The sequence below is a fragment of the Vicugna pacos genome, chromosome 10 (genome assembly GCF_048564905.1).
Source record: "Vicugna pacos chromosome 10, VicPac4, whole genome shotgun sequence".
NCBI lineage: Eukaryota > Metazoa > Chordata > Mammalia > Artiodactyla > Camelidae > Vicugna > Vicugna pacos.
In genome coordinates, this window is record NC_132996.1 from 24,098,751 (window position 1) to 24,125,650 (window position 26,900).

At 37.7% G+C, this 26,900-nt stretch overlaps 1 protein-coding gene across 5 annotated transcripts in view; it reads left to right on the forward strand.

The window, feature by feature from the left end:
• LOC140698674 (glycerophosphodiester phosphodiesterase domain-containing protein 4-like) overlaps positions 1-26,900 on the forward strand; it is a 91,991-nt gene that overhangs the window by 13,800 nt on the left and 51,291 nt on the right. For 3 of the 5 annotated variants that reach the window (XM_072969129.1, XM_072969134.1, XM_072969133.1), the window contains exons 4-11: positions 4,830-4,923; positions 5,971-6,030; positions 11,913-12,011; positions 12,082-12,175; positions 13,000-13,077; positions 13,912-14,057; positions 14,521-14,603; positions 25,465-25,621. In XM_072969129.1, the coding sequence (XP_072825230.1) occupies positions 4,830-4,923; positions 5,971-6,030; positions 11,913-12,011; positions 12,082-12,175; positions 13,000-13,077; positions 13,912-14,057; positions 14,521-14,603; positions 25,465-25,621 (811 nt within the window). The remainder of the gene's footprint in view (positions 1-4,829; positions 4,924-5,970; positions 6,031-11,912; positions 12,012-12,081; positions 12,176-12,999; positions 13,078-13,911; positions 14,058-14,520; positions 14,604-25,464; positions 25,622-26,900) is intronic. The other 2 variants (XM_072969130.1, XM_072969131.1) reach the window with 2 other exon arrangements.

Consider the following 26,900-nt stretch of genomic DNA (forward strand, 5'->3'; position numbering starts at 1 on the left):
TCCTCATGAGTTCCATTCTGTCTCATGTGTTCCAGTTTGTCTTTGAGGATTCTAATTCATCTTCATGGGTTTTAGTTCTCCCATTTATCGGATTCAGTTTTCCTTCTCAACTCCTGGCCTATCTGACTTCTGAAAACTTTAGGCCAAATATCAGAGCAGATATAACAGCCTTACGTAGCCTTCTCTAGCAGCTTCTCTAATAGCTTAAGGTCTAATCCCTACAATAAATCCTTTCCTGAGTGATCCCAGACCAATATAGTATTTTTAATCATTTTGGAAAAGTTCTCAGCCAGTATCTTTTCAAATACTGCTTTACCCCATTTTCTATTGCCTCTACTTCAATATTATGAATATTAGACACTTTCTCTGTATCCCCAAAGTGTCTTAACCTTTCTTCTGTATTTCTCATGAATTTTTTTCATGTGTCTTTGTTTCATTCTTGGTATTTTTTCTGACCTGTCTTTTATTTAGCAAATTTCTTTTGGCTCTGTTTTACCTGCTGTTAAATCCATTCACTGAGTTCTTAATTTTTATTGCTCTATTTTCCTTTCTAGAGTTATTAATTGGTCCTCTTGTTAATAGTTCTCTACTGAAATTCCTAATTTTATCCCAGTCAAAACATTTTCAAGGTAGTTATTTAGAAGTCTGTCTGATATCTGTATTATCTAGATTTACTGAAGTTGTTTTTATGTTTTCCACTGTTTCTTTTGGCATTCATTATGTGGTCTCCTCTCCTGGTGTGCCAGATTGTTTTGCTTGAGTGCCTGGCATTGTATATAAAAAGTTGTATAGGTGATTCGAGACCTTCAATTATAGTATATCTTCTCAGAGAATTACTCTTACATGTAACTAGGGATATTAGCAAATCCTAGCCCCCTTAATCCAATTTCACATATTTAGATGGTTCAAAGCTAAGATTCAGGTCCCCCTAAAGCAGTCTACTTCCAGTTTGTGCTTACTCCTAGAATGTAGCCCTCAAAGGTCCCACATCAAAGTCTATAGTGTTTACCGGATTACCCCTTACCCCTTTTGTCTTCCTATCTATGTGAGATACAGGAACCCCTCTTTCCTATATCTCAGCTATTTCTTCTAGAGAAAAATGATTCCAAGTGTCAAGTTATGTCTCTGGAGTTCCACTCTTATTTGGATGTTGGTTCCATAGTTCTTCACTGCCTGGTGGCTCTCTAATGCCTTGATTTAGATTTAAGAAAAAAAATCGTCTCGTTTTTCTGGTTGTTCCCCTTAGCTCAAGAGAGGTTAAGAAGAATTTTTGATGGAGTAACTGTCACTTCTCATTTTTCCCTCATATGTGTTGTGAGGTTGGACTTGTCTCCTCATTCCTTGCTATGTACCCAGTGCCTCATCAATATGTGTCTTTTTTTTCCCTCAGAGTTACTGTCAGCTGACAATTGGTTCTCCTGATATAAAGCATTGAGGTATATAGGATATGTATTGGGGGAATATGCAAGAAAGCTACATCTTGCAGCTATGGGAAAGCAGGGAAGGGGTCCTGGAAATTTTCTTTAAATGTTAGTACAGAGAATATGAATTTAGATTAGAAAGTTTCATTGAGCAGGCTGCTCCAAGAGCACTGTCTCTGTTGAATGAGAACTTTATTCAAAAGGGCAGTGCGATTATGCTGTTAGAGGGATGCAAAACAATTACCTGGAGCAGAGAGAAAACTGCTTGAAAATACTGTGTCAGAAGAAGCCTTAATTGGATAACCCACGTAGAGTGAGCCTACTGCACAGTCATCAGTAAGTGTATATTCCCAGTTTAAAGAAATGATGACCAGGAAAAGACTTCCCTTTTCAATTCCAATTTATGTATATAGGCAGTCATCCAAGCAAACTCCTTTTCATTCTTCTCTCTTCCTTATGTTACTCCAGTCACCACCATCTAGAGTGAATACAGGTGAGTGGGACAGGAAGAAATAAAAGGAGTTGGGGAGGAAAAGAGAAAAATATCACAATTCTTCCTTTGCCTATAGCACACAGCAGGTGAGTGGGAACTTCACCTGAGTTTGGTGGGAGAGTTTGGAGTTGAACTAAACTAACAATAATATTTACATGTGATTGAATATACAAAAGAAGACCTTGTAGATTGAGAGTTTAAAAAAAATCTAATGTGACCAGAGAAATGGTTAGAAAATATAGAGGCACCATTAAATGGTAAATCTTAACTTTCTCAATTAGAAAGCAAAGTCATTCTTAATAAGAAAAAAAAACAAACAACCCAATCCAAAAATGGGCAAAAGACCTAAACAAGCAATTCTCCAAGGAAGAAATACAAATGATCAATAGGCACATGAAAAAATGCTCAATATCACTAATTCTCAGAGAAATGCAAATCAAAACTGCAATGAGGTATCGCTTCACACCAGTCAGAATGGCCATCATTCAAAAGTCCACAAATGACAAATGCTAGAGAGGCTGTGAAGAAAAGGGAACCCTCCTACACTGCTGGTGGGAATGCAGTTTGGTGGAGCCACTGTGGAAAACAGTATGGAGATTTCTCAAAAGACTAGGAATAGAGTTACCATGTGACCCAGGAATCCCGCTCCTGGGCATATATCCAGAAGGAACTCTACTTCAAAAAGACACCTGCACCCCAATGTTCATAGCAGCATTATTTACAATAGCCAAGCCATGGAAACAGCCTAAATGTCCATCAACAGATGACTGGATAAAGAAAAGGTAGTATATTTATACAATGGAATACTATTCAGCCATAAAAACCGACAACATAATGCCATTTGCAGCAACATGGATGTTCCTGGAGAATGTCATTCTAAATGAAGTAAGCCAGAAAGAGAAAGAAAAATACCATATGAGATTGCTCATATGTGGAATCTAAAAAAAAAAGAACATAAATACAAAACAGAAACAGACTCATAGACATAGAATACAAACTTGTGGTTGCCAAGGGGGAGGGGAGATAGACTAGGAATTCAAAATTTGTAGATACTGACAGGCATATGTAGAATAGATAAACAAGACTATACTGTATAGCACAGGGAAATATATACAAGATCTTGTGGTAGCTCACAGTGAAGACAAATGTGACAATGAATATATGTATGTTCATGTATAACTTAAAAATTTTGCTCTACACTGGAATTTGACACAACATTGTAAAATGACTATAATTCAATAAAAAATGTTTAAAAAAAAAAGCAAAGTCATTATCACTTCTTGGTTAAGCTGTTTGATTAATTCTTTGTCTATATCTAGTCTGCTGATAAGTCCATCTTGCATTTTTTTTGAGATCTTTATTTCATTGTTTTGGTAATTACTATGCTTATTTTAAAACATCTATTCTTGTTACATGGATGTGAGTCCTTTATTTTTCTGAAGATCTTGAATATATTTTGTTGTAATCTTGATATTCTATTATACTTTTTGAGTGCAGGTTATTCTATTAGTTGGCTTTATTGGGTTAATTTGTTGACATTCCTTACTCGTTTTCTGATTCCTAATTGTGAGCTCATCTTTTACAGAGTACTCTTGGTATCTCGATCTGGGATAGCTCTAGCTAGGATGGCTGCTTGCCTGTTTCTTGGTGTGTATAGTCACTGACCAAAGAGAATTTACTTTCTTATTTGTAATGTGGTTATATGTTTGCTAATCTATATTTTATAATGGCATACCTAAGAAATATTAGGAGTTCAATTCCAGACCATGGCAATAAAGTGATTATTGTAATCAAGTGAGCTACACAAATCTTTTGGTTTCCCATAAAAGTTATGTTTATACTATATACTGTAGTCTGTTAAGTGTGCAATGGCATTGTTTCTCAAAAAAACAATATATATACCTTAATTAAAAAATATTTTATTTCTAAAATTTGCTAAACATCATCAGAGCCTTCATCAAGTGGTGGTAGGAACATCAAAGATCACTGATCACAGACTGCATAACAAATATAATAATAATGATAAAGTTTGAAATATTGTGGGAATTACCAAAATATGACACAGAGACATGATGTGAGCAAATGGTATTGAAAAAATTATCCCGATAGACTCTCTTGGTGCAGGATTGCCTCAGATCTTCAACTTGTAAAAAATGCAGTATCTGTGAAGCACAATAAGTTGAGGTATATGTGTATTGTTAAAATACAGTTTCTCTAGGTGTTATATGGAGAGGAAGTAATTTCTATTAACTTGAAGAGTCTGAATTATTGATCTACAATATATAGATAAAGTATAGCACTACTTCTCTTAGCAAATAATTCTTAGTTTTTTCCTCATAAAATACTTTAGGAATAAAATACCTCAGGACTGTTTTTAAAAGGGCCAATTTTTTACACAGAATAGAGAAATTAATATGGTGGCTTAGAATTATGTAAGAAAACATACATTCAAATGGGCAAGGAACCTTCCAAAATGGAAAGTATTAGTTTTTTTTTTAAGGCAGTGGGCTTTTTCTCTTTTGGCATTCCAGTAGTATATTGTTTTTTTTTTAAAAGAGAATATAATTTTGGAGTATATATTCTAATAACTTAAAAAAGCCCATGCAACTTATACAGAGCCCCATTAGAGTACACACACCACAGTTGCCTGGAGGACAAAGTTAAAACTTCTCAAGTATTTCCAAAGGTCTTTGCACATCTGTTCCCAAATTACTTCTCATCTTATCCCTCTGTTTTCTTATGTGTCCTTTAGTCCAGTCTTGTCCTTGATCATTGACACAGACGCTGCCAATTTTTATTGTATTTTAAGGATTGAAACATATTTTTGTGTCCTTTAGTCCAGTCTTGTCCTTGATCATTGACACAGATGCTGCCAATTTTTATTGTATTTCAAGGATTGAAACATATTTTTGCAGGGTCGTTTTTCTAGGTATAGGAGTCTGGTTCTTCTGGTCCATTGTCTTGCTGAGTTTATTTGGGATCCTGGCTACCTACACATCATTGCTGTTTGTGAGTAATGTTTCCCACATCTCCCTCACCCTTCCTGGGTAACGTCATGCTGTGCTCCGTTCTGTGGTATAGTTCCCAATTGGTGCTGGGAGCCCTCAGAACTTCAGATCACTCTTAGTAGAGTTGGTGTTTACATCAGCCACTTGAATATTAGGCATGAGCTATAGATGAAGGAAAAAAGACTTGTGCTGTTAGAGGATGTTTCTTTTACCACTTTGACCCTTTGAAAATGTGGCAGAACATCCTTTCTCTTACTCTGTCTCGTAGCTTATTTTCTGGTTCCCTCTGTATTGTCATTTTAAACACCCACAGCTTCACGTGGCATTGCCTTTACACAATGAACTATTCATTTCATTTCAGACTGAAATGAATCAGTCTTTCTGGGCCTTGCAAATTAGCTTGTGTGTTAACCTGTTCTGATATGGAAATGCAAGTGTGAAATACATTTTACCAAACTCTAATTAACATCCTAAGCATCTGAGAACTCCTGTTCTCAGTTTCTGTCTGCACACTGACTTGGTGACTGGCTAGATTTAGATTCAAATCTATCCAAGATACATTGACTAAATGCCAGTGTTAGCAGTAGTGTAACAGTGGCACTGGTTCCTCAAGAAAGAACTTTTAAATGACCCTGGGATGGCTGGTCCCTGACCTCTGTTCTCTCACAAGTGGTTGTAAGTAATATCAGGAATAAGGTCCATCACAGGAAAAGAAATTGGTAGGGACACAGGAAGGATATCAGTGCACTGGTTGTTATGAAATCCCAGAGTTGATGATAATAAATTCTTCCTGGAGTTGCTGGTGAAAGTTACAAGTAGGAGGTGACATTTGAATGTCTTTGAATGGTGAGTGGCATGGGGAAGGACAGCTTTTTAGGCTGAGGAACAGCATGGCAAATTCCCCAAGGATGAAAGTGCAGGTGTAGCAAGAAGTGAATGTAGTTCCAGACTGTGAAAGGAATTTTTAGTTCCAGCACAGTATTTTGGGTAGCATCTTGGTAATTTCAGAATAATCTCTTTTCCCTTTCTTTTTTTTTTTTTTTATCAGGTACTTGGATTTTTGTTGTGTTGGGAAGGGATTAAACTACACCTGCACCGGTGTCATAAGGTAGGACATCTGAATGTTCATAGGAGACCTTAGATGGGGATTGAATGTGCCTCTTTGGCACTCAGTGTTAAATACAGAGTCTCCCCCAACCCTTTTTTTTTTGGTCTCCCTTAGAAAGAAGGGATCTGCTTAAACTGTTTCATCATTAAACTGCTAACAGATAAAACTGACTTACTGAAGAAGCTGAACCCAAACTTAATTTTTTTTCTTACCACTCCTCGTTAAACTTATTCTGTGACTCTGTTCTTCCCATCCCCATAAAATCTTAGGTAGGCTCCTTTATTTTCCCAGTCCTTTCTAGTCACAAGAACATTCTCATTTCAGTCATTAAGAATTTCAGTTCATTATAATAAACCAAACTTCAACTTTATGAGTATTTTCCCTTCCCCTATTTTCACATGATCCAGGACTGTAGTGCCACATGGAGAGAGCATGATTGTCCTTTTACCGTTCTTCCACCAGATAGGGTCCAGGGGAAGGGGAGTTAGGAAAAAAGAACACAGTCCCGCAAGGAGGGGCACGAGGGTCCACTGGGGTTGATTACATCAGAACCAGGTAAATGCATAGTTTTTGGTTCTTTACTGCACTGGTTTTTCTATGTATATATTCAGACACCCTTCTGCTGAGAACCTTGAGTGTAACTCCCTTGGTGGAGTCAATGCCTGTCTTCCTCTATCTGTTGAAATTGCTCTGATGAAGTCCTTTTTGACTCTCCCTCAGTTTGGAGCCCTCTAAAATTACACTAGTATGATTTCTCCGAAAGGATCAAAGTCTGGTCCCAGAAAACAGGCATCATTGCCCTAACATCTAAGGACACATAGTGTGTTTTCAGCATAGCCTCCCTTGTTTTGTTCTGCCGTGGGATGAGCATCTCCAGCCACAGCCTCTTGCTATTTATGGACTTTTTCAGGCATGGTTTTGATACCATTCCTTGTGTTTCCTTAAATCCCATAGCATGCCAGACTTTGAGTGGTCCCCTTAAATTTCTTCTTACCCAAATGAGAAGTATGTACTAGAAATACAAATTTAAGAATTATAAGAATAAATGGAAATTGAAGTTGTAAGAACTTACAGGGAAAGACTTTAGATTGGGAAGTGCATGAATAGGCCTTATTGAGGTCACCATCTATTTTGGAACTGGGACACTATGATCAGTTAGTTAATACCAAGTTATAACCCAGTGGTTCAATCATTCAGATTACCGTTCCAGGCTTCTGCCTATTATAGAAACCATGCCCACCTTGCCTCTGGCAGTGAGTGCTGCTACTTGGCCTCTGCCACAGCAGGATCTCATCATTGCCTTTGAAATCAGGAAGGCAGTTGCAGTGGCAGCATCTCTCACCTTTAATGACAAACAGGATAGACACTACAGGGCTTTTCAAGGACGTTCAAATTTTCCTTAACAGTGTATTTTCACTGTCCTCTGACCTCCCATGGAACGTGATATGGAGTGGGTTAGCTGATCGTAGGTGATAGAGTTTAGCAACCTTTTCTCAAAAAATCTTCGCATTCTTTCTTTGGTATTACACCAAAAAGTTGCTGGCATCCCAAGTTTATTAAGCATTGGCCACTTTTGAAAAATTGAAGTATAGTTGGTTTATAATATTATATTAGTTTTAGGTATGTAACAGTGATTCTATATGTTGTCAGGTTATACTCCATTAAAACTTATTATAAAATATTGGCTGTATTCCCTATGTCGTACACTACATCCTTGTGTCTTACTTATTTTATATCTAGTAGTTTCTACCTCTTAATCCCCTTCCCCTATCTAGACCCTCCCCCCACCCCTTTCCCACTGGTAACCACTAGTCTGTGTGAGTGTTTCTGTTACACTCATTTGTTTGTTTTATTTTTATTTTTTAGATTTTACATATAAGTGAAAATGTACAGTATTTGTCTTTCTCCATCCGACTAGCTTTACTAAACATATCCTCTGGTTCATCCATGTTGTTGCAAATGACAAAGGTTCATTTTTTATGGTTGATTAATATTCCATTGTGTATATATACATATACATATACACACACATACCATACCTTCTTTGTCCATTCATCTGTTGATGAGCATGTAGGTTGTTTCCATATCTTGACTATTGTAAATAATGCTGCTATGAACATTGGGGTGCATATATCCTTTCAAATTAGTGTTTTCATTTTCTTCAGATACATACTCAGGAATGAAATTGCTGGATCATATGGTAGTTCTGCTTTTAATTTTTTGAGGACCTCCATACTGTTTTCCATAGTGGTTGTAGTAATTTATATTCCCCCCAACAGTGTACTTGGGTTCCTTTTTCTCCATATCATCACCAACATTTATTATTTGTTGTGTTTTTGGTGATAGCCATTCTGACAGGTGTAAGGTGATATCTCATTGTGGTTTTGATTTGCATTTTCTTGATGATTAATTGAGCATTTTTTCATGTGCCTGTTGGCTGTCTGTTATGTCTTCTTTGGAAAAATGTCATTCAGATCTTCTGTTCATTTTTAAATTGGGTTGTTTGGAGATTTTTTTTAATATTGAATTGTATGAGCTCTTTAAATATTTTGAATATTAGCCCCTTATCAGGCATATCATTTCTGAATATCTTTTCTCAGTCAGTAGGTTGTCTTCTTATTTTGTTGATGGTTTCTTTTGCTGTACAGAAGCTTTTAAGTTTATTTAGTCCTCCCTCATTTATTTTTGCTTTTGTTTCCTTTGTCTGAGGAGACAGATCTAAAAAAATATTGCTCAGACTTATGTCAAAGAGTGTATTGCCTGTTTTTTTCTAGGAGTTTATGATTTCCAGCCTTACGTTTAAGTCTTTAAAATGTTTTGAGTTAATTTTTATATATGGTGTGAGAAAATGTTCTAATTTCATTCTTTTACATGTGGTTAACTATTTTTCTTCACACCACTTATTGAAGAGACTGTCTTTTCCCCCATTGTATATTTTTGCAAGCATAGGCCACTACTGAGCCAAAGTTTCAGAAAATGAAACAATTAGAACTACTTCAAGATGTATAATATCTGGATTCTGGCATATTGAATTCAGAATCTCTGATTTAAGTATCAATCAATTTTCTAGGCCTAAAATTATGTTCTTTTATCCTTGTCTAGCACCGTTAGAATTCATTCCCACACATATTCTACAGGGTTTTTGTCAATAAATTTAACAAAGGCTTCATCTCTTGAGGCATTCTGGGATCTAATTCTGGTTATGAGTCTGTCAGCAATGAGAAGTGATGCAGATGGAATATGAGAAGAGTGGGCGCACCCTTGTAAAATGACTACCTTAATTGGAGCTTTAAACCATGAAGGATTAGGCTTATTGGCCTTGGGAAGAGAGATTGCTTCTGTTGGCAAGGGAGATTCTGTAGGGCTTGGAGTTTTAGTTTCAGTGTACAAAGAATAAACCTTGAAGGAAAGGGGTAACACCAGGCCTATAACCTATTCTCCTACTTAGGATGTTCAGAATGAAAGGAATGACCTCAAATCAAAACTCTTCATAAGCATGCTAATAACCCAACCTCCTGATAAATATACTAAAGATATTTATTAGCCAAAACATAATAGAGAGAGTCCTTATCTGTGAAAATTTCTAGAAGGATATAACCTGGTATATCTGGGTTGCTTATTGTAAATAAACATAGTATTTATAGATTTGTAGGGTGGGAGAAATGGCTGGCTGGTGTGGTATAATTAATGGGATATTTAAGAAAAGGACACACCATAGCCCAAAAGACTCCTTCTGTGAAGCAATGTTTCTACACACTTTTCTCAAAACACACCTCATGTTTTAAGTCCCAGACCAGAATGTATCTGAACACAAAAGAGGAAAGACCTTTTTATGAGTAGCTGCATTTGACAGGATCAGATTTCTCCATGAGGAAAATGTTTTGTCTGTACCTTATAATTGCCTGTATCCTTTAAATCGTTTAGTAAAGTTTGGGGTGGGGTAAGATTCATGTGACTCTTATTTGACAATTAAACCTTTATGTTGTGAAGCATTTGGTCTGCTAAAAGATTATTTAAGATTTTTGCATCTATATACATTTATGTATAGGAGAGATTGGCCTATACTTTTCTTTCTTGTAATGTCCTTATTGAGTTTGGGTATCAGTGTTTTGTTGGCTTCATAAGAGAGTGTTCCTTCTTTTTTATTCCTGGAAGAGTTTGTTAAAGATTGGAAATACTTCATTCTTAAATGTTTGGGAAAGTTAACCATTGAAGGCAGCAATGTCTTGAGTTATTTTGTGAGGTTTAATTATGGATTCAGTTACTTTAGTGGATACAGAGTTACGGAGGGGAGGGAACCAAGCCCTCTCTAGAGGGCAACGCAAATGTAGAAAAACTACATTAGAAGGGGAAAAGGTTAAAGTTGTATGTTCTTGGTCTTAATGTTCTTTCTCTATAAAGTAAATAGTGTTCTGGCCAAACGTTGCTCAACATTGCTAATAGAGAAATGCGTATCAAAGCTACAACGAGATATTACCTCACACCAATTGGAATGGACATCTTTAAAAAGTCTGGCCAGGGTATGGAGGGAAAAGAACCCTTCTGTATTGCTGGAGGGAATGTAAATTGGTGCAGCCACTATAGAAAACAGTCTGGAGGTTCCTTAGAAACATAAAAATTGAGTTACCATGTGATCCAGCAATCCCACTCCTGGGCATATATCCAGAGAAAACTGTAATTTGAAAAGGCATGTGTACGCCAATGTTCATAGCAGCATTATTTACAATAGCCAAAACATGGAAGCAACTTAAGTGTCCATCGACAGATGAATGGATAAAGAAGATGTGGTATAATTATATACCAGGGTATACTACTCAGCTATAAAAAAGAGTAAAATAATGCCATTTGCAGCAACATGGATGGACCTAGAGATTATCATACTAAGTGAAGTAAGTCAGAAAGAGAAAGACAAATACCATATGATATCACTTACATGTGGAATCTGAAATATGATACAAATGAACTTACTAGAAAGAAACAAACTCACAGACATAAAAAACAAAGCTATGGTTACCAAAGGGAAAAGGGGTTAGGGGAGTGATTAATTAGAAATTTGAAATTAGCAGATACAAATTACTATATATACAATAGGTAAATAACAAGGGCCTACTATATAGCAAAGGGAACTATATTTAATATTCTGTAGTAAACCATAAAGGAAAAGAATATGAAAAAGATATATATCTATATAATATGGCTGTATATAACTGAATCACTTTGCTGTATGCCTGAAACTAGCACATTGTAAATCAACTATACTTCAATAAAAAATTTTTAAAAATAAAACAAACTAAAGAATGTTTTGAATAAGTAATGAATGTAAAATTTAAAAATTATATTAAAAAGTGTTCTGGCCAACACATTTTTTTCATCTGTTCAACAATTATTTATTGGATGTTTACTATGTGTCAGACATTCTGCAGGGCAGTGAAGATACAATTATAAATAAATATTGTCCTTGACCTTTTGAAGCTTATGGTTGGGGAAACATACACTGAAAAAGCAATTACAGAATATTATTTACTTGTGACTGTATTGAGTCATATAAAAAAGTAGTGAGTATTTATAAGACCATTGTTGAAACTGAGAGATATCCAGCAGTGTTGAGGGACCAGCTGAAACTGGAGATGATAAATTAGTAATGGCATCAGACTACATAGCTGTGTAATTTTTCTCTATCCATGTTGCACAACAAAGACTTGGGAGCAAAGAGGTAAATAAATCACTGGATTCATCTGATACTGAGGATTTGCAGGATAGTTAGATTAAAAGGATGAGGAAATGAGGGCCCTGACACTGTAGGGATACACACACATTTCCCAATGACAGTTCTAATCCAAGATTAGTGCTTAGAAGTCAGGAGATTCTTTTTCTTTCCCCAGATTCTGATTCTGCTAGTGATTCTGATATGCTCGTTTTTTTTCTGGCTTTTATGCACTTACTGGAAAGACAGGTGGCTCACCATTGGGCTCTCACTGCAGGTAAGTATCATCCTTAGTTCTAACACTATCCGTCCAGATGTGTTCAGCCTGACTTTTGGTTTTCTCCCAGGTGTATGCTCCCTACCTACACCTGAGCAGCATATCTGTGATGGTTCTCCTTTCCTGGCCTGTGGCCTTCTACTTGATTCATTTGGAAGGAGAAGGTATGTCCTGTGAGTGGAACCTTGCCTGATCCTTTTCAGCTCTGGCTTTAGTTTATGTACTTCACAGAGCAGAAGAATCTTGGCAGGTTGCCAGCACTATACCTCTTTGAAATTCATTCCCTTGTTACTCAGACATGCTCCTTCTGGTCAAACTCACAGCCCCACACAGCCTGTCATAGCATTTCTTTCTTCTAAACTGGGATTCTCCTTCTAGGAAAAAAAAAGAACTTTCTCACTGTTGTTACACATTGAGTGTCTGGGGATGGATTGGAATGGTTGAGAGGAGGGTAGAGGAAGTTTTAATTTTATTTGACCAGTGTTGGCACAAGTCACAGTTCTTTCAGTTTATATTGAATTACTAGTTTCAACTAATGAACCAGGTACAGTTATCCCTGGTTACATCTTATTACTTCAAAACAGGCCCCCTGTGAATCCGTGTCACTCCTGGGACTCCCAGCAGAATGAGAAATGTCTATTTCTGCCACTGGTTTCCTCTCCATTTTTTGCCCTAATATCATGGAAACAACAGAGGATCAGAGCTGTACACACGATGTTTTGAGAATGGAGGTAGCTCTCAGCCCCCCTATTGAGGAACCAGTAAGATCTTCTCTCTCTGTCTCTCTTTTTCACTACTAGTTAAACAAGGCTTCCTGACTTGTATGAGGATGCAGGCAGGAGAAGGACTCGATTGGTAGTGTTGCTGTTGTGTGTTTGTACACTTGTGTGTGTGTGCGTGGAGCGTGATTTTTAAGAAATGTTTCTGGGGACAGGAGCCTAATGTGGACAATAATGAACTCTTTTCTTTTTCATTTCCTAAATTTTAGCTAGAATCAGAAGACACCAGATGACATGTTACAAGGGAAAAAGAGACAAGATAAATAATACACTCATGAACTTAAGAGGTTAGAACTGGAGATTTGAAAGTTACTGAAGCATAGGTAGTAACTTAAAAATGTACAAATGGATAAAAATCCTCAGAGATCTAAAAAAGTACATTTTGGGGAACGGTCAGTGATAACAAGTATTATGGTCAGGCTTTGTGTGTGTTTGTGTGTGTATGTGTGTGAGTGAGAGAGAGAGGTGGGGGAGGGGGAGAAACGGAAAGGGAAGGGGGAAAGGAAAGGGAGTGAGGGAGAAATACCTACTATTTATTGAGTACCTATGATGAGCCAGCACTGTCATATCAACTCTGTGAGGTACATGTTATTAGTAGGTTAGCTCCTTTTTTCAGAATGAAGAAAAGAAAGACTCAGAGAGGTTAAGCAACATGTCCTTAGTCACACAATTAGAAAGTGGTAGAATCTGGCTTTGAACTCAGATTTCTGTCAAATAGTGGTCCCTCCACTATACCTCACTACTTTAAACACAGGGCCATTTTAGGCTGATCCTTAAGGACTTCAGAGCTTTCTCAGAACCATCAAACTACTCCTTCTGAGAAGGTATTCCTTAATGTTCCCCCTCCTTGCTTTCTTTCCCATCTCATGTACAGTTTATTCACTTGTAAATTTGTATTTGCAGTGATATTGACTTAATAATAATACTTTTATTTGGATAGTCCTGTGCTTTCATATCACTGAAAGTATGTGGGGATGTGACAGAAATTGAGAGTAGATCAGTGAGTCCACAGATTCAGTGAACCCATGGACTGGGTATTTACTGACTGTTATTTGCTTGGAATGGTTCTCCAGTTCTCTTTTTCTTTATTTGTAACTTTCTCCTCCTTCCAACTTTTTCAGCTCTACAAGTGGCTGTTGGATTGCCCTTTTTCCTTATCCTTTTGTGTCTCTATGTGATGCCATTCGGGAATTATTCTCCCTGCATTCAAGAGAAGGATAAATTGGGGCCCAAGCCGAGCTTCTTTGGACATAGAGGTGCACCCATGGTAGGTCTGAGCATGATGGACGTGGTGTGTGCAGTTGTGCACGGATGTGTGGGTGAGAGAAGGGCAAATAAGAACCATAGGAACTCCTAGAGAAGTAAAGGGTTGGGCTGGAGATGACAAGGATACGGAGTTAAATGCAGAGATTGGACTTGAACCCAGATCTGTTTCTCTTTATTGTTTGTATTTCTCAATTATATAATTACATATATATGTAAATAATTCTCAAATCAATTATAATTCTCAGTCCATTTCTCTTCATTTTGCCCAGTGACATTGCCTCAGATGAGCAGATCCCCGAATCAGATTGGGTAAAGAGAATGTAGGCAGGTTCTTTGAAGAAAGAGCCAGTGGAGCCAAACTTTGCTCTAAAAGCCCTTGCATTACTGGGCTCCCTCTGTACCCTAAGAGGGACGTTGACAGACAAGACTCTGGATTAAGGGCCCGGTGTCCTTGTCTTCCACAGCTGGGGCCTGAGAACACCATGATGTCCTTTGAGAAAGCTGTTGAACATGGAGCCTTTGGCCTAGAGAGTGATGTGCATATAAGGTAGGAAAGAAGGGGCCAGGGTGGGAGGAGGGAAGACCAGTGCCCTGGAGGACTCCAGCCTGGCCCCAGTTGTAGAGAGGGCAAGCCCTGGGGAGTTTCTCCCATGTTCACGTGGGACATCTGCACATCGCACACATACATGAACCACTTCTCCTTTACAGACTGTACATCTGTACCCCTACATGCTCAGTCACGGGCTCATAAACCATGCATACTCTGTATAGTCTCCACATAGAATTCAAATTTCTCCCCACTGTAAACATGCATACAGCTTGTCCCCCTGCCCTACCTTAGCAGTGTATTTAACATTCCCTGGGCAGCTACTATTTTCCAGGCCTTCTTCTGAGTACAGGGGAGAGGCAAATGAGTAAGACAGAGTCCTGCCTAAGAGTTCTTCCCAGCCAGTGAAGGAGACATGGCATATTTACATATCCACAGTCTAAGACTATCTGCCTTCTGGAGAAGAGTAAGGCAAACGCAGTGGAACCTCAGTGGAGGAGGAAAAAGCCATCTCCTACTCTGTGAAAAAGATCTGTGTGCTCAGAACTGTGTTTGGGTTGAGCCTTGAAGGAAAAATACCATTTACCAAGCAGAGATGGGGAAAGAGAATAATTGGGGCAGAGGCAACAGCTTATTCAAAGGCATCTAAGTGAGAAGTAAGAAGTTTGTAGATCAGTGAGCTAACAGGCGTGGATGGCGAAAGTAATACGCTTTGAAGACGAGAGAGCTGTGTGAGGGGGAATGTGGCTGCAGGACTTACTGAGACTGGATCATGGAGATCCCAAAATGTGTGATGGGCATCCATGATGGGTTTTTGAGGGCAGATTACCTGTTGTTTTAGAAAGACTCATCTAGCAATCTGCGAGGAAGGATCGTCTGGGTAGTAGACTATAGCAGTGTCGAGGGGAAAAGAAAGGAAGACTTGGATCGGAGCAGGGGTGAGGACCAAAAGACATGCTTTTCTGTAGAGTCTATGTACCTGAGCAGCCGGAAGTAGAAAATGCGGAAGCAGAAGTGGACTGTAGCATGGCTATGGTAGTGAACGTGGTGTGTACTACTCCCTTCACAGCCATTCTGTGAGGCAAACAGAAGAAATGAACATCCTGTGTCACAATGAGTGGTTTGAATCTGGATTCAAATAAGGGAAATGTATTGCTAAGGAGATAAGGCCCTAGGCACACAGTAAAACCAGGATAGAACTAGATTCCCTGACCCCAGACTGGGGTTCTTGACATTACCCAACAATGACAACTGTTCCATGCAGCATATTTGGATCAGGATTGAAACTGGATGTTCTGTCAGAGCTTCTGGGTGCCTGGTGGTCGTGGCATAATGCGGTAATGGTGCTGAGCCAGCAAGCTCCTGGCACGTTGTTCTCTCTTCTCATACTTCTGTGATTTCAGCTTCGTTGTAGATGATCCTCCCAACCCTCAGTTTCTGTATGTCTTCATTTCTACTGATTGTATCCTCCACATTCCTCCACCATCCACATTGATGGTCATAGCCTAGGCTTCATCATTAACAAAAATTGCTTATCAGTCATCGTTCAGTCAGGACACCAAAACCACAGCAGTTACTAGAACAGGGAAATGTAATATCAGGAGTTACTAAGTAGTAAAATGTGGTTAACTACTAAAAGAGTTAATATAGAACCTTGGGGAGTGCAAAAGTAGCAGTTACTGGAACGTCTGTTCCAGATGAAGTGGATAAAGTACATTTCACTTTGTTCTCTCCAAGAATTGCAAAAAGATTAAAAAATTAAAAAAGACAAAATCATAGTGCAACTGATAGAAGACATTGAAAGGTGATGAAAAGAAGATGAACTGCCTGGGTTCTTTAAGATTGAAGAAACTACTTAATAGGGTGTGAGTTCCTTGTTGTTGTTTTGTTTTTGTTTTGTTTTATTCCCTTGTATATCCTGATGTGAATCTCTGGAGAGACCTGAAACCTAGAAATACCTATAGCTGCACACACACACACACACAAGAAGCCCCTACAAAAATCTGCTGTTTCTAGCCAAAGGACTGGGAGAAGGTAGCCCAATAGGATATAAATGTTTTATGTCAGTCCTACTCAGGTGAACACCGCACAAAAGTCACCCCCCACCCTCACCTGGGGCTGTGGCCTCAGAGACAATGGGCAGATCCCTGTCTTACATTTCTGCCTTCATTTAAGAGGTGGTACCCCTCTCCTCTCTCCCCCAGCTAGAGACTGAGAGGAGAATTATTGAGGGAGTTTTCTAGAGAAAGTCCTTTTTTCCTTGTGGTAAAATAAACTGAAAAAAGTTTACAGTTTTAGCTATCGTAGGTATACAGTTCAATGGTATTAAGTACATTCACCTTGTCTTGCTATGGCTATCACCATCCATCTCAAGAACTTTTTCATCTTCTGAAACTGAAACTTGGTACCTGTTATGTAATAACTCCTTGATCTCCTCTCCACCCAAGCCATGGCAACCACCATTCTATTTTTTGTGTCTATGAATCTGACTACTCTTGTTATCTTTTATAAGTAGAATTGTACAATATTTGACTTTTTGTGTTTGGCTTATTTCACTTAGCATAATGTCAAGCAAGGTTCATTTGTATTGTAGCATATGTCAGAATTTCCCTCCTTTTTTGCCTTGTTGAAAATTGTGTTAAAAACACATAATATAAAATTACCATCATAACCATTTTTAAATGTATAGTTAGTAATGTTAAGTATATTCATATTGTTGTTAAACAGATTTCTAGAACTTTTCATCTTGCAAATCTGAAACTCTATAGCAATTAAACAACTCCTCTTTTCCTTTTCCCCTTAACCCCTGGTAGCCACCATTCTACTTTCTGTCTCTGTTATTTTTATTCATATAAGTGGAATCGTATAGTAGTTGTTTGTTGCAACTGTCTTATTTTGCTTAGCATAATATCCTCAAGGTTCATCCATGTTGTGTCATGTGGCAGGATCTCCTTACTTTTTCAGGCTGAATAATATTCCATTGTATGTATATACCACATCTTGCTTATCTGTTCATCCCCTGATGGGCATTTGGATTGCTTCCTTCACTTGGCTATTTTGAATAATTCTGCTATGAACATGAGTATACAAATATCTTTTCAAAACCCTGTTTTCAGTTCTTTTGGGTATGTAACCAGAAGTGGAAATTGCTGGATCACATAATAATTCTATGTTTAATTTTCTGAGGAATTACCATTCTGCAGAAAGGAATTTTTAAGACCTGTTTATAAAATCCTGGGCAGACCCTTGTATAAACTATACATGAAACCACGTAGAAACAGCACAGCAGAAGATTTTATACCTGAATATTGTGGTCTGGAATACTATCCAGGTTTTAGATTGACCTTTGGATAGCACATAGTGGTAAAGGCTTGAAAAGCACTGCAAAGCCTTTGGAAACTAAATTGGCATTTGAAGCACAATTCACAGACATGGACCAGGACATGTGTTCTGAAACTGAACATGTTGATTACTGCTAAAATAGATTTAAATATGAATCAGAATATCCTAATACTCCAGATGCCTGGGATATAATCCAACGTTCCTATCATACCAAAACCTACAAAAATCTCAGCTTGAATGAGAAAAGGCTATCAATAGATGTCATCACCAAGAGAAACAGATGTTGGAATTATCTAAAAATTTAAAGCAACTATTATAAAATGTATTTGACAATTATGAATATTCATAAAATGAGTGAAAAATTAGAAAGTCTTAGTAAAGAAATAGATGCAATAAGGTAGAACCAAATGGAAATAAAAGAAAAAAGACAAAAGAAAATAATTTGCAAAGTAAACTTATATATATGTATCAGGTCATTATGTTGTACACCTGAAACTAATACAATGTTATCTGTTAATTGTATCTCAGTAAAACAAGGGGAAAAAGTCAACTTGGAACATCAGGAATAAAGAAAGAGCAGTTGAAGAGTATAATATATAAATAAATACATAAAATGGACAGTTTTACTCCTTCAGAGTTTAAAAATTATGTTTTATGATTAAAAGCAAAAATCATAACATTGTCTGATACTGGTTTCAATACATTTTGAGAATTTAAGGCATCTCTATCATAAAAGAACTGGATAGGGTAAAGGGACCAAGAAAGTGCTCAGTTTTTTAAATTCTACTTGAAGTGGTAGAATGTTGACACTAATAGAATGTAACAAGTTATATTTGTTATAATTTTTAGGGTAACTACACCAAAAATTATGCAAGGAGAAATGCTAAAAAACACTGTAGGTAAAAAAGTGGTTCAAATAACCAAAAGGAAAGCTAGAAGAGAAAACAGAGAAACAAGATCAGAGGGAACAAATATAAAACTAGTATTAAAATGGCAGATTTAAATCATAACATTAATAAATATATTAAATGTAAGTGACCTAAATATACCAATTACAAGAGATGGTAAAATAGATTTTAAAAAGACATTGATATATATTGAAGAAATTCACCTTAAATATAATGATATAGATAGGTTAAAAATAAAAGAATGGAAAAATTATGTTACATAAATTCTTTTTTTTAATTGAAGTGCAGTCAGTTTATAATGTGTTTATTTCTGGTGTACAGCATAGTGATTCATTCTTTTATATATGTGTATGTATATATAAAGCTTTATATTATTCCATATACCTTGTATGTTGCTTTCTTTTTTTTATTTGTCTTTCTGTCTGCTGTTTCAACTGTGTTATTTCTGTTATTCTGCCTCCCAGATCACTTACTTGTTCTTCTGCATTTTTTCGTTTGCTATTTATTGCCTGTAGCTCGCTTTTAATCTCAGCAGTTGAGTTATCTAATTTTGACTGACTTCACTTTATGGTTTCTAGTTCCTTGTTACAGTGATCTGCAGTTCTATTGATAATCTTTCTTAGTTCCTTTAGCATTTTTATTACCTTCTTTTTGAGCTCAGGGTCCAGTAGACTGGTCAGGTCTGTTTCATTGTTTGTTCTTTTGGGGGGTTTCTCTTGTTATTTTAATTGGAAGTAGTTCCTCTGCTTTTTCATTTTACTTATATTGCTCTGACTCTGATTTTAGGAGAAACAGTTATCTACTATGGTCTTGAAAGGGTATTTTTATGTGGGAGCATCCCTGTGTATACTGTGTGCATCCAGTATTTTTTGTGTGAAGGCTGTATTTGGTATGGATGCCTGCCATGTCTTTCCTCAGTGTATGCTGGCTATTGTTCCTTTTATAGGGGGTGTGTTTGGTGTTGTGATAACACCAAACAGAACCTGCACTGGGTGTTGAGTGGAGCCTCCTCTTTGCTCTGTGGTTATCACAGCACTTTCAAAGGCAGGATCTCCTACTTAATTGTTGGGAGTAGAAGCCCCAGATGTGGTTCTAAATTGCAGTGTGAGGTAGGCTGGGCTGGAGCACTCCTTCTCGGAAAGGTACTTCTGTGTGTACTTCCCCAGGGGCTGTCAATTGGGACGTGTGACTCTGTGACAGATCACAACCCATGGATCTGTCTCTGCTACAGGAACGCTGATAATCAACTAGTGCTTCAGCCCCACTTACTTTCAACCTGTGTGTACTCACAAAGGGTGAGCTCCCAAAGCCTGTGGAAACTGCCCTCCTGTGGGAATGCTGACAGTCCAGTTGGAGGTCAGTCCTGGTGTGTGCATTGGCCTGAGCCACACCTGGTCATGAGCACTATGACAATGAGGCTTCTATGGTGGGCCCATGCCCACACTTCATGTTGATAATGGGGCTCCTATGTGGATCAGCCTCCATCTTGTGGGAACCCCCAATTGCAGCCTGGACCACACTCCAGGCCAGACCAAGTCCTCTCCCCATTCCTATCTGCTGAAGCTTGAATTTCAGCACCCAGGTGCTGTGCACACCAATAGACCCCAGGCTGGAAAATGTGGCAACATGGCAGCTATCAGTGCTTGTCCCTCTCTTTCCTGCTTGGCAGCAAGCCAGCCTGGGCATACTCCTCTTGGGAAAATTCCAGGCCTGCAGTTCCCTATCCATCCCAGGGACCTCCCAGCTGGTGAAGGAAGTTCCCAGGGTGGTTGAACATTGCCTCTTTCACAGCTCCCTCCTAGGCTGCAGGACCCATCCTGATTCCTCTTCTTTTCTGTTTTCCCTTTGTTCTACCTAGTTATGCAGGGCTCTTTCTTGCAGCTTTTTGTATGAGCTCTTTTGCCAGTTTTCTGTGGGTATTCTGTGAGAATTGTTCCAGATGTAGATAGATTTTTGATATATTTGTAAGGGGAGGTGAGCCTCATGTCCTACTCTGCCATCTTGATCTCCTCTACATTGATGGATTTTGTTCTGTTGAAACATTCTTGCATTTTGGGGATAAATCCCACTTGGTCATGTTGCATAATCCTTTTAATACACTGCTCAATTCTATTTGCTAATAATTTGTTGAGGATTTTTGCATCAGTGTTCATAAGGGATATTGATCTGTGGTTTTCTTTTCTTGCAGTGTGTTTGTCTGGCTTTGGTGTAAGAGTATCTCTTAGATTCTGTTAACTTTTCTACCATCTTTTTTTATTGTTTCTCAGACTCAGTTAAGTTCTATTGTCCTATCTTTCAATTCACTGATTCTTCTCTCTGTTTAAATCTGCCTTTGAATCCCTCTAGTCAGTTTTTCATTTCATTTATTATACTTTTCAGCTCCAGAATTCCCTTTTGATTTATTTTTAGGGTTTTAAAAATCTCTTTATTAATATTTCCATTTTGTTCATATATTGTTTTATTGACTTTATCCACATCTTTCTTCTTTGAGTTTCTTTAAGATGATTGTTTTGAAGTCTTTTATCTAGTATATCTGACATCAGCTCTTTTTCATGGACAGTTTCTGTTGATTTTTTTTTCTTTGAATGTACCATACTTTCTTGATTCTTCTGTATGCCTTGTGGTTTTGTTTTTTTTTTTTTTTTTTTTTTGGTTGAAAACTTTACGTTTGAGTCTAATAATGTGGTAACACTGGAAATCAGACTCTCCCCCTTCTCCGGGGTTTGCTGTTTTTTGTTACTGTTTTTTTAATTGAAATTTGTAGGATGTCTCTGTGCCATGGGTCAGGCTGAGGTGTAAACTTAAGGTTTTGTTAGGTTTTTCTGATCTTATCCTTAGGCATATATAGCCACTTTCTCATTTTTCCTCGTATATGCAGTTGTTTTTAATATTCTAGTCTTTAATGTCTGGCTTCCAAAAGAGGAAAAGGAAAAAAATGAAGAGGGTAAAAAAGGTGCTGGCCCTTTAAATCTTGTGGCAGTCACTTTATTTGGAGGGTGAGGGCTTTGCAATAGTGGAAGATGTTTCAACAACAATAGTTGCCCAGCTCTCTGCCCTTTTGTGACAAGAAGTAGCAATCAGAGGCCAGAGCAGAGATCCCCTATATTTGGGATACAGGGGATCTTTTTTGCCATCCTGACTCTCACCAGCTGTGGTGCACGTTACTCCAGGAACCTGTACACAGTTATTTGCCATGCGGCTGGGGGTGGGTCATGAGTAGCTGCTACTGTGCTGTGAGCTCAGATTGAGTGAAATTAACCCCAGTATGTATCTAAGCCTTCCTCTGGAATTTGGAAGCCTTTAATATACTCTACATTTCCAGAAGAGTTACGTCAGGCAGAGTCTGCCAGTGCAATTGTTGTCTAGGTGTGGAGATAGATTCCTGGTGCTTCCTACTCTGCCTTTTTCCCAGCATCATCTCTTCTTCCTTTCATTTTTCATGAATTTTAAGTTGACACTTGTTTTCCTTCACCATTTAAAATATGTTGTTTCATTTTTTTCTATGTCTCGTATTTTCTGGTGAGAATTCTGCTTTTTGCTTATATATATTTCTCTCTAAATATGTATTTTCTTTTCCTGTGGCTATGTTTACATTTTCTTTTCCTTGTCAATTTTTCACCAATTTGGTTATAGTAATCCTTACTGTGGGGTATATGCATGTGTATGTATACTCATATTTATTTTTGTGTATTCGTTAACATTCTTAGATCTGCTGATACGTAATTTTTATAAAATTGTGGATTTTTTACTCTTACTTCCTCTTTTTTTCTGTTTTCTTTTTTTAGTATTTCAATCATATATGTATCACTTGATGTGCCTCATAGTTCATTTGGATAGGTTCTATTGCTACATCTTCAAATTCACTAATATTTACATGACCTGTAATATCTAATCTGCTGTTAAATACATACAGTGTAATTTTCATTTCCGTTATATTTTTTCAGCTCTAGAATTTCCATTTTCTTTTTCATATCTTAGAGTTATATCTTCATTATGTTCATGTGTTCCTTTGACTCTATTATATACATTATTTATATTTTTGTTATATATGATTTAATATCAGTTTACTAATTCTGTCATCTTTATCATTTCCAAGTTTGTCTTTATTGAGTAATTTCTCCTAGTTATAGTTACATTTCCCTACTTCTTTACATCTCTGGTAAATTTTGGTTACGTTCTAGACATTGCGATTTTATCTTGCTGTGTGGTATATTTTCTTGTATTCCTTTAGAGAATTTGATTTTTTATAGATTTTAAGGTGAAGGGGCTTGACAATCTGCAAAGGCTACATACTGTATGATTCTAACTAGATGATGTTCTGGGAATGGCAAAACTATGGAAACAGTAAAAAGACAAGTGATTGCCAAGGATTAGCAAGGAGAAAGGGATAAATAGGTGGAATACAGTGGATTCTTAGGGCAGTGAAATTACTCTTTATGACTCTATAGTGGCATATACATGTCGCTATACATTTGTCAGGACTCAGAATGTTTAATACCAAAAGTGTACCCCTAATGTAAACTGTGGGCTTTAGGTGATTATGATGTGTCACTGTGGGTAACCAGTTGTAACAAATGTACCACTCTGGTGGGGTATTGATAATAGGGGAGGCTCTGGGTGTGTTGGGGGATAGGCAGAGGGATAGGGGAACTCTCTGTATTTTCAGCTCAACTTTGCTGTGAACCTAAAAGTTTTGTAAAAAATAAAGTCTATTAAAAAAAAAAGATGGAAAGTCTTAATAAAACTGGGAGGAGGGTAAAAAATGGTGAAGGGGCTTGAGCCACTTGAAAACTAAAAAATACAAGTTTTCTTTCTCAGCAGAGATGAGTATGAAATATTCACTTTGGCAGTCTGGAGATTAAAAGTGATCAGATCTCTAAAATTAAAGAAGAATAATTTTGGACTTTTTATAGTTAATTAAGTTTTATAGTTAATTAATTATAGTTAATTAAGGCAGTTAAGTTTCTTTCAGATTAATTTGATCCTTTGGAGGCTTGATTTTTTTTCATTTAAGATTTTGATGTTTCATTCATCATACATTGCATTGATTTTTATTTTTTAATAATGTAATATTATTATTTATCTTGTTTACTAAAGTTTTTGATGGCAACTTAACTTTTGCACCCGAGGTGAGTGCCTCACTCACCTCACCCTAGTCCTGGATTTGCCTAATACCATATAGTACTGCTGCCCAAGTCCCACTCATTGTCTCAGGGGTAGTCCCTGGGCTTTCCTGCCCCTGTGAGTTTGCTCACACTGGTGCCTCTCCCTGAAAAGTTTCATCCATCATTCCCCCACTTGCTACTTCCATCCAAACTGACTGTCAGAGTCCACCTGCTCTGGGAAGCGATCCTTATCTACTCCACCTGTAAGTAATCTTGTGGAGGCTTGATTTTAAATTATTTTATGGAAACTCTAAAGTAATTCTAATCCTAATTATCCCCATTTCAAAGGTGTGGTCCTCTGGAGTCTCTAAAGAATGCTTGTGTAATTATTGATGTCTCTTCTCTGTCATTGATAGAACTTGAAAGAGTCACACCTCTGTGTGATCTTTGCAAATTTCTTAGAACTTTCTGGTTTTTCCTTTTTTTGGAAGTTATTCTTGGCAGACTTCATAGAGTTTTACTTTCTACATGTACAAATTGTTATTTGGCCATAGTTCAAGGGACCTCTGTGCATATTTCCCGGGAATGCTTTCTTTTTGCATAGCTCCATTCTCTGTGAGGCTCTAGCCAACAAATTTTGTCTGTCTTGACGTCTCCTTAATTTTATCTCTTCCTTCTCTTTTCAGCACAGTAGCTGGGTTCCTTTTAGATGTCCCCCTCCTTGCCCCATGCCACATTCCAGTATTTACCAGCAAGAAGGAAGCCTGGGTAATGGTAGAGCTTATTTAATTTTTTTACCTTTTCTCAGAGATCATTATATTGTGCTCTGGCTGTCTGTTTCCTAAAAAATTTAATTCTGTTATTTTGTCCAATTGTCTAGTTATTTATGGGCAGGAGGCTAAGTCTCAACCCTTATTACTCCTTCATGGCCATTACAGAGTTCTTTTCATATGTATTTTAATGAGAAAGGAAGAGAGATTTTTTATAAAAGCAGAGATTCTTCAAGGCAAAGAGACAACAGGAATTTTCAGATAATGAACTTTTCTAATGGTGCCATCTGATGTGAAGAGTCTAGGACCAGAAATACTCAGAGCAGGTGCCAGCTGGTAAATGAGTCAGCAAAACAAAGAAAGATTGTATGGGTGCCTGCTTAGTGTGTTTCCGGGTCCTCAGGGCCTTGCCCCATCCCCACCCCACTCACCTTGCTCTCAGATCACTACTCTACCCATTGTTTTTTTGATCCAAAAATTCCCTGAATAGGGAAGCTACTCTTTTACCATGACTGATACGATTATAATAACACTACAAAAGATTGCCTCCTTGGGCAGAAAAATATTGACATCAAAGTATAAATTACTAGTACTTATTCCTTTGATGAGATTTGGGAGGGAGTAAGGAACCCTATTAAGACTGGTGACCTTGATGGGCTTTCTGAGAACTGTATTTGCCAAAGTGGCTGAATTCAGCCTATCTACCTCTTCCCTTCTTTTCCCCCTCTGCCTGCAGTTACGATCATGTGCCTTTTCTCATGCATGACCTTAACCTGAGAAGAACAACCAATATCAAGGAGGTCCTGCCAAATGCCTCCCTCCGACACCCTAGCCTATTTGATTGGGATTTTCTGTCGACTCTGAATGCGGGCAAATGGTTTTCACATTCACGGGTAAGACACATTCCCTAGCTCAAGAAACCTGCACTGACTCCTTCTTCTGTAAGAGGTCATGTGCTGCTCCTGGAGATAAAGGCTTTAAATGAAGATAGGCAAGTGTACACACACTTTCATCCCAGTTTGGTAGCAGGGCTATAGATAGCATTGGTAGGAGGGCTGTTCCAATAATGCAGTCAGTCTAATTGCTGCTTTTTACATTCACTGGAAGTTCTGAAGACAAACTTGTAAACTTAACTCTTGTTAATTCCTTTTTATCCAAGTATTTCATAAAGTTTTTACAGTGTACCTACCATGTAAGTAGCATTTTCCTGGGCATTTTGAATAGCTCACAATCAATGGGGCAGGCTAGGAAACATTTATTATTGATTCTGTCTTACGATTCAACAAATATTTATTGAGTACCTATTGGGCACTAGACATATAGTATACAATGGTGAATATATACACATCCAGCCCTTATGGAGTTCACAGACTAGTATAAGAAAGAGGCAATTGCAATACATTGTGATAAATGCTAAAGTTAATTTCAGGTTGCTCAGGAGCACACAGGAACAATTTCTAACTCAGTCTGAGGAATGGGGATAGGGGATTGTGGAAAAAGATGGATAGGCTAATAAAGCTGTGGTAAAATAGAAAGTATTTGCTATGTACAGTGTAATTTTGAGGCAAGAGTGAATGATTCTACTTGAAGGAGTTGGAGAATACCTCATGCAAAGGTATCATTTGAACTGAGGGAAGATCATTACTAAGGGGAACCATGAGCAATGATGGTGGTTTGTTTCAGAAATTACAGTACACTCGAGCAAGAGGGGATTTGGGTGTCTGTGTGTGTGAAGGAAAGAAAGAGAAGAAAGGAAGGATGGAGGGAAGGAGAGAGAGACAAAAGGAGGGGTAGGGGAGAGTTGGGAGATAGATTGGGACAAGAATCTGGGAAAACATGTTATGAGGAGATTATAGCAATGCTTAAATAACAAGTTAGAAAGTTTAGAGTTATCCTGAGTATTTTAAAGTGGATAAAATAAAAGGTCAGATTGCATTCGATGAAAATGAAGTCTGCCTTCTCAAGATGGTTAAAAAAACCAAAACAACTTAACATTTTCCAGGTTATCATATGTCTAGAGGGAATCCATGTGACCTAGATAAACTTATTAGAATTTTTGATTTTGAAAATAAACATCAGATCAGTACAAACAGCAAGCATCTACACTGCTAGCACTTGTGGCAGTGGAGAGAGCACGGTGTGAGAGTCAGCTATGGTAGTAGCTCTCTTATC